This window comes from Zootoca vivipara, chromosome 4 (assembly GCF_963506605.1).
Source record: "Zootoca vivipara chromosome 4, rZooViv1.1, whole genome shotgun sequence".
NCBI lineage: Eukaryota > Metazoa > Chordata > Lepidosauria > Squamata > Lacertidae > Zootoca > Zootoca vivipara.
The window spans coordinates 36924456-36932210 of record NC_083279.1 but is presented as its reverse complement, the minus strand read 5'-3'; the positions used below and the strand labels follow the sequence as shown (position 1 = coordinate 36932210).

General features: G+C 44.5%; 1 protein-coding gene across 1 annotated transcript in view; it reads left to right on the top strand.

Annotated features, from left to right (window-relative positions):
• Nucleotides 1-774: 774 nt before the first annotated feature.
• GPM6B (glycoprotein M6B) overlaps nt 775-7755 on the top strand; it is a 107373-nt gene continuing 100392 nt past the window's right edge. The window contains exon 1 of the mRNA XM_035116833.2: nt 775-956. Within this exon, the coding sequence (XP_034972724.1) occupies nt 953-956 (4 nt within the window). The 5' untranslated portion in view covers nt 775-952. The remainder of the gene's footprint in view (nt 957-7755) is intronic.

The window sequence follows — 7755 nt, the reverse complement described above, 5'->3', positions numbered from 1 at the left end:
TGTCCGTGGTTCTCCTCTCACCCTTTGTAGCCTCACGTCCAGGTGAGGTAAACTCTATGGGCAAGTGGGAGTGATGAACCTCAGTCTCCTCACCTGCCCATCTCCAGTGCTGATAATCTCCAACCAGTGGCACCCCATTACAACAGATGCAGTTTCTTCAAGAACACCCCCTAGCTGCTTTTTATAACTGAAGTACTGACAAACAGAAATTTAACCAGCACAGAATTTCCCCCAAGTCTAGAGATGGGGGAGCTGCAGGTGGAGGGAGGACACAGTGCTGCACCTGAGGAACACCTTTGGCCACACCCACTTCATTAGGTGTGTAGCAGCTCATTGGTGGAGCCTCTGCTGGGCGTGGAGAAGGTCCCAGGTGCCATCTAGAAACCGAGCTAGATGGGCCAATGGGCCGGCTCAACAGTAGGCGCCTTCTTATCTCCTGACGCACCTGAGGGCGCACGCGCGCGCACCACTACAAGCGTGTATTCCTTAGAGGTCCAATGGTGTTACTCGGGAGATATCCTCCCCCAGGAGAGAGAGTTAGCTGCAAGGCGCGTGTAAAGAGCCACGCGATGCCCGGGAAGCTCCAGGCACCTGAAGTCTCCTCGCCCTGCATTGCTGCCCCCCTCATAAAGGCGTCCGAGGCCGAGGGGAAGAGCTGCCTCCGCGGAGCTTCCCTCCTCCCCGGCCTGCGGACCCGCGGCGGGGTCTCCTCTCTCTGAGGCGGCTCCGCGCAGGCCCCGCCCCCTTCGGCCAAGCAGGCGCGAGAGCGCATCCAGGGAGGGAGCGGCGCGCGGAGGAGCAGCTGAAGCGCCTGTTCCGAGAGAGGACGCCACCGGCGGGAGGAGTTTGCTCGTCTCCTTGCAGCCAGCCCGGGAAAGCCAGCCTTGAAGGGCAAGCAGGGAAGTCGCCACTGCCGCCGCCAGCCGAGCCACCTGCACGCCTGCCAGACGCTATGGGTAAGAGAAGGGCTGCTGCTTCGGCTCTTTCAGCGTTGCCTTGAGGTGCTGAGGGAGAGAGGTGCTGAGCATTTGGGAAGAAGTTGGGAGTTGCTTTACCCTTTGAGATCCTTGGGATGCTGAGAGGAGGGAAGGGGAAGCGACAAAATGCAGCCGAGGGAAGGCTTTAACTCCCTTTAACTTCACAGTAAGGTTAGAGCCCCGCTGGCTACAGATCACCCTGCAGAGGAGTTTTCTCTGCTCTGTTAAAGCTTCTGACCAGACACAAAGCAGTGCGAAAGAGCAAGCTTAAGATGCATGTTTTGTTTTGGTACAGGACTTTAAAACTGTAACATGACTTTAAAACTGCAATACTGCCCTGCATATAGTTCATGGACTCTCACACTCTTACTGTGTCCCTTTTTTAAATTGCAACAAAGCAGATCTAATCTGCCTCTGGTGGGTTGGAGCTGTATTTTGGAAAGGGATGATTAGAGGAAAGGCATAAGCAAACCGTTTCGCCTTCTTGAGATCTTGGCTACGGTGTTCACTTTTTTGAATTAAGTGTGTCCACCCAGCCCAAATGAGAATTTATACTTGGCTGTAAGTCATACGTCCCGGCTTGTGTCTTCGTTTAGGCTTGTATGACCTTAAAGCCTGCTTCATTAAACACAATCAATAGATCTACTCTGAAAGTCATGGACCGGGCGGGTGTCCTTGTGGGAAAGGTTTTGCCCGATCTTTGTGTGCAAATGACAACCCTCCCTTCTTTACACCTCCTTTTACTTTACATACCCCCCCCCTCCCAGAAAAAGGTATTTAACTACTTTTAAAGCTCTCTTGAGTTATTGAAATAACGATGCACTGGAGCTTAGTCTTGATGGCTAAAAGAATATGGCAAAGATTTCACTAATGCATTCCAGCTGTAGACTGCTTTTTTAAAAAATAAAAAAAGACTCGGGGATTTATTTTTTGGATGAAGTTGTGAGAATTAAGCATGGTATCAGTTCTTTGTGACACGTGTAATAATTTTACAGTCAGCATAAATGTACTAATGCACTCCTGAGATGCTGCTTTACTTATGTGGTCATCAAATAAATAGGTATATAGTACATAGCATATGGAAGGTGTGGTGAATGACTTGAATTAATTTTAGGAAGTCCTTATTTAGTGAAGGTCTGTTATTGCAGGGGGTGGGCAGAGGTAGCGAAAGTGTGGAATACTGATCAGGAAGAGGAGGTATTGTAGGTTAGAGATAACACTGATGTGGCAGGAGAAATAGCCAAGAAAGTTTTTTCCCATTGTGGTGGAGTATATTCACAGTGTATTTTTATGACCAAAACTTCATAGGTATCCTAACAGGAATTTATGCAGAAAAAATATTTATTTAGAGAAGGTCTTTAACACTGGCTGCTCAGAAAGAAAGAAAGAAAGAAAGAAAGAAAGAAAGAAAGAAAGAGAGGAAAGATCTCTAAACATGTACAGGGGGAAAAACACAACTGTGACCGCAATTGTGACCAATTTTAAGGGGATTTCTGGAGTGTGGCAATACTTATAAGTTAAAAAAAGATGTAAAAACTGAAACCAGAAGGGCTTATTCAGAGTTCTTGTTTGATTTTGGTTGTTCTTGTGTCTTTGCAGATACAATTGAGGGGGGGGGCCCTAATATTCTATTTTGGCATTATAAACTTTAATATGTGCAGGATATCTTGGTTCTCAGAATAACTGGAATAATTGAAATTCAGCACACCGGTGGATCTCGGACTATCTATTGTATAGTTTGCTTACAATAAGCCTCTTTGGTTTGGAAGGTTAAAATGAATTCTTTTGGCTCCTGGGTAGAGCAGTTTTGTAAAATGCTGACGCTTCAGATAAAGAAGACCAAGTTGCTCAGTTTTAGACTTTGTATGACCCAATGAACGTTATCAGAGCAAGACTGCTGTTTATCAGTTCATATCCCTATGTTAGTATCCAGATGTTTGTGCTGTGCATCTGGTTTTAGTTTAAATTATATGTCTATATGGTCTTGGTTGGCCAAAGCGGATGTACAGCATCAAATTAGCTGACATTCTCAAACTGCTTTATGGTTTCCACAATTCCTTACACGTTGGGAATGGAGATTAGGCTCCTGAATTGCAGTGCTTGCTTAACTTTGAAAGAAGGGAGGAAGGGAAGGCAGAAGAACTGTCCCTTTTAACCTTGACAAATAGTGAGTGCACTCTCCACTCCAATGAAGTTGATGGGGAAAGTGCCATTTATATTAATGGACTTGTGCTGGCCTTGATCCAGATCTAGTTAAGGACAATTTAGTGCTTCTGGGCGGGGGGGTTGTTAGATTTTTGTATATAAAAATACTTAGCCTGTTCAAATAGGCTTGGATGAGCATTGTGGATCCAGATATTAGATACATTTGTTGGGTGCACAGAAGTTTATTTTGCGCAAGAGCTCAAACAGACTGGCTTTGTATGTATGTGCACGTGGTTCATTTCACAATTCCAAAATGATACAATGTACTCCTATTAACTTTTTTTTAAGCACGCTAAACAGTTTTAAAACTAGTTTCTGCCCATTCATCGAAGATGGTTGCAAGCAATCTGTATCGTTTTGCCCTCTTTGCAGAAGAAATGGGCCACTAAACACAAGCTTGGAGACAGGTCTCATTGAGCTGTGTGCTTAAGAGTTGAAAAGCAAAATGAAACATTGAACTCACTGTACAGGAGCGGGTCAGGTCTGCTAAGCAACTGCAACCTATCCAAGGATACGCGCCTCTTAGTCCTAAAATTGAAAGATTGGCAATTGAAATGGTAGCCAAACCATTAAGGTTCCGGAATGATTTTTTTATTGGCATCCTGTGCTATCTACTTAATTGCTTCTACACATGACTTGAAACTGATTAACTGTTATGGAATTTGGTAGACCATTCTTCTACTAAGATTCATTAATGCAGTAAAACATTAAGACTTTAAACGTTAATTGACTGACTAAATTAAATCATGAGACTAGGGCAGTATTGAAGAATATTGATTAAAATGTGGAAGGGGAGGAGAGAGCCACAAAGAGTACAATCACAATGATAAGCAAGAGTTAGAGAGATGTGAAATGTTTCCTGATTATTGTTGCAATTTGTTCTGATATTGAATCTTGGATATCTTAGTTTTCAGTTTAGATGTTTAATATTACTTGTGGTAAAAAAGGATGTTTTTAAAGTATTATAACATTGATAAAGGGGGGGGACCCTCCCCGGATTAGAAAAACCTTAAGTCATTACCAGCCAGTTGCCAAACTCCCTTTCTTGGGCAAGGGTCTTGAGTGTGTGGCTGCGGATCATATTCAGGTGCCCTTGGAGGAAACAGATTTTCTAGATCTATTTCAATTGGGGGTTAGGCCCTGTTTTGGCAGAGAAACTGCTTGTGTTGCCCTGTATGATGACCTCTTTTTTTTGGGGGGGGGATGTGTCCCTGTTCATTCTCCTCAACCTCTCAGCAGCTTTCAATGCCATTGGCTATGGTATCCTTTTGGAGTGACTCTCAAAGTCTTACATGGATAGTTGTTTCCAGAAAGTGATGCTTGGGAGTGCTATTTGGCCCCATGGTTCAGTTTTATCCCTCATGCTGTACAACATCTACATGAAACCGTTAGTGGGGTCATTCAGAGTTTTGGAGTATATTGTCAGCAATATGCTGATGACACATAGCTTTAATTCTCCTTTACATCTGCAGGTGTGATAGTAAATGTGCTAGACTGAGGTCTTGTCTCAGTCTGGATGAGAGCCAACAAACTGAAGCTCAATCCAGATAAGATGGAGGCACTTTTAGTGGGCGGTTCCCTAGACTGTGATGGATTTGGGGGGGGGGTGTTACCTATTCTTGATGGGGTTACACACTCTCTCTCTCTCTCTGAAGGAGCAGGTACTTTTGGATTTTTTGCTATCACCTAAGGCTCAGGTAGCTTCAGTGGCACAGAGTGGCTTTCATCAGCTTCAGATGACGGCCCAGTTGCACCCCTATCTGGATAGGGATAGCCTAACTTCTGCTGCATTTGCTCTGGTAACCTCTAGGTTATATTGCTGCAATTCAAAGTTCTGGTTTTGACCTTATAAAGCCTTAAATGGCTCAGGACCACAATATCTCAAGGACTGTCTCTACCCATATGAACCGACCCCATGCTCATCATCTGAGGCTCTCTTTTGTGTTCCTTCCCGTGAGAGTTCTGGAGGTGGCAACATGAGAATGGGCCTTGTTGTGGTGGCTCCCCATTTGTGGAATTGTTACATAACTTTATATGCCAGGCAAAAAACGTTCCTCTTCTCCCAGCTTTTTAGCTAATTAAATAAGATATGGACTCTTAAACTGGGGTGGGGGTATATTTGCATTTCTGTTGTTTTAATGTGATAACAACAAAGGTTAAAAAAGAAGAAACCTTATATGATCAGTTCTGTAAAGTGTACCTACAGAGACTTGAACCCGGAGACTTAGGGTTGTTTTGACAGTTTTAGACTAGATAAGCAGCATTTGGGAACAGTGACCTACTGTGGGGCAAGACTGAAGTCTTGCTTGCAATAGCAAGCATGTGAAGAAGATAAGCGAAAGGACTGCTGTCCAGAGCAGGATTGGAAGCATCCAGAAACAATGTTGCTTTGGCCAGGGCTGTTAAAGCAACAGTCTTGATCTTTAAGAAGAATGTGATGTTTTAAAACAAAGGCCACTCTAAAACGTTGTTAATGTTCCATCCTGCCTGAAACTGTTAGTTGCGATCAGAACATTTGTTTATTCTATACAGCCATATTGTAAAACATAAAATATCATTGTAAACAATACAAATAATCATTAAATTGACTTGTTAATCAATTTAAACACCCGTGAAGGCCTCTTGGCATGAAAGGGCATTCAAGATACACCTGAAAGCCTGCTAAATCTCTGCTGAGAGAATGTTCCTTCCACAGCACAGGACTAAATGGCACTAAATACCCATCTTCTATTGGACTCCAATCAGGCCTCTGTAACACAAGGGCAACGAACAGTGTTCCTCCCGATGGAGCTCTGAATGCACTTCACCCCACAGCTCACTTATAGAAGTCACACTCTTTCCAATATTCTTATCTACCTGGGCTATTGACTTACCCTTCTGGTGCAAAAGGAGTTGGATAGATTTCACTAGGAAGCTCAGGGAAGTACAGTATAGGATGAGAGTTGGATGAGATACTATTTTCTAATACCAGTGCTTAGCTGGCATAATTGATGCCAATAATTAATGAGAACCTGAACAAGCTTTGATCAGTAAACCACATTAAGGAATGCGCAAACTAACAGGAACTGCCCAGTTATGGTAAGTAGTTACTTGACCCCTGATGTTACCAATTGAGGGGGGGGGAATGGACTCTTTAAACAGGTCCTCAAAATGCAGTTTGAGTTGTGAATACATTCTCAAAGCACTCTGGATTAGAATAGCCACCTCAACAGGAGCTTCAGTTCCAGACAGGCCCTCATGCTTCTGGTAGCTGTGCAGACACTTGGTTTACCTCTTGCACTGGCAGAGGACGAGGAGTGCGGGGGGGAGCACACCGCCCCCGGCAGCGTGATCCCAGTAGGGTGCCATCGCGGCTGCCCCCCACCTGTGCTGGGCACCCCGCCCCTGCAGGCGGCGCGCCACGCCCCCACAACACGCGTCAGCCCCGCCGCCGTCTGCTCTCCACCCCCTAGTGCCGGAGCTCCGCCACTGACCTCTTGATAGATTTTGAATTATTAGGAAATTTCCTAACTGGCTTATAGACTTAACGACATCAGATGGATTTCTCACTCTCATGTTTGTTTGAATACTAGATCAGGCAAGCCACCATACATTTTTGGGGTTATTGTAGCCTTTGAGTCGAGGGCAGGCGACCCTTTTCAAGTTACTGCAGCATTGCCCAGCAGGGTCCCCTGAACTGCTGCTGAAGGAACATCCAGACTTCAGAGCTGCACCTCAGTTGTTCCCTGTAGACTTTTGGGGCGCCTCCCAGAGGTTTGGATGAAAAGCAGAACTCAAGTATGAATGCCATGCTAAAAGCAAAAAGGACTTGGATATTTCAAGAGAAGGATGTTTTCTTATATACCCCGTTGCTGTCAATAGATACACTGGCAAACCTGCCTTGTGCATGCAAATACCTTTTGTTGACAGAGGATTGTACAACACAGCTCCTCCCTCTAAAGCAGGCTTAGGAAGATCTTGTGCCAGAGGAATACTTGGATCTGGCTGCTTGTTAACTGCCCATGTGTTACTAACTTCCATCCCAACCCCTCCCTTTTCAGTCTAAACCCTGTTACATGCCTGAGAAACAATCTTGTAGCCAGATTCCTTGGCGTGAGACCGACTAAGCTGAATGGGTCTTGAACACTGGGGTTTTCATAAGAGAAGAGGAAATGAGCAGGCCAGTTCCTCCCCCCACTTTTAAAGGACATAGCTGTAGAATACTAAAGAAAAGTTGATTATACAAACATCAGCTCTCTGCATCTCCGTCTCTTCTTGGAAGACTAATGCCACTTTTTGTTTGAGAGAGAAGATGGCACACATTTTTTTCAGCAAACTTTTGAAAAGGTAACTTCAGGAAAATCAACTAAATGGACCTTTGGCCACACTGCTACTGTTGAAAAGTTATGTTAGTTACAAACTCCATGAACAGCCTACTTTTAACTACCTGGAGTTACGGCTCCAACGTTCAGTTTGAACTGGGAAAAGAAAGACAAATCTGTTTGTGTTTAAACTGTGCTTTCTTCTTCTGAACAGCTGGAGGCAAATCCTGAAAGAAAAGCAGCTCTCTTTCTTCCTATTCAACTGTACATTT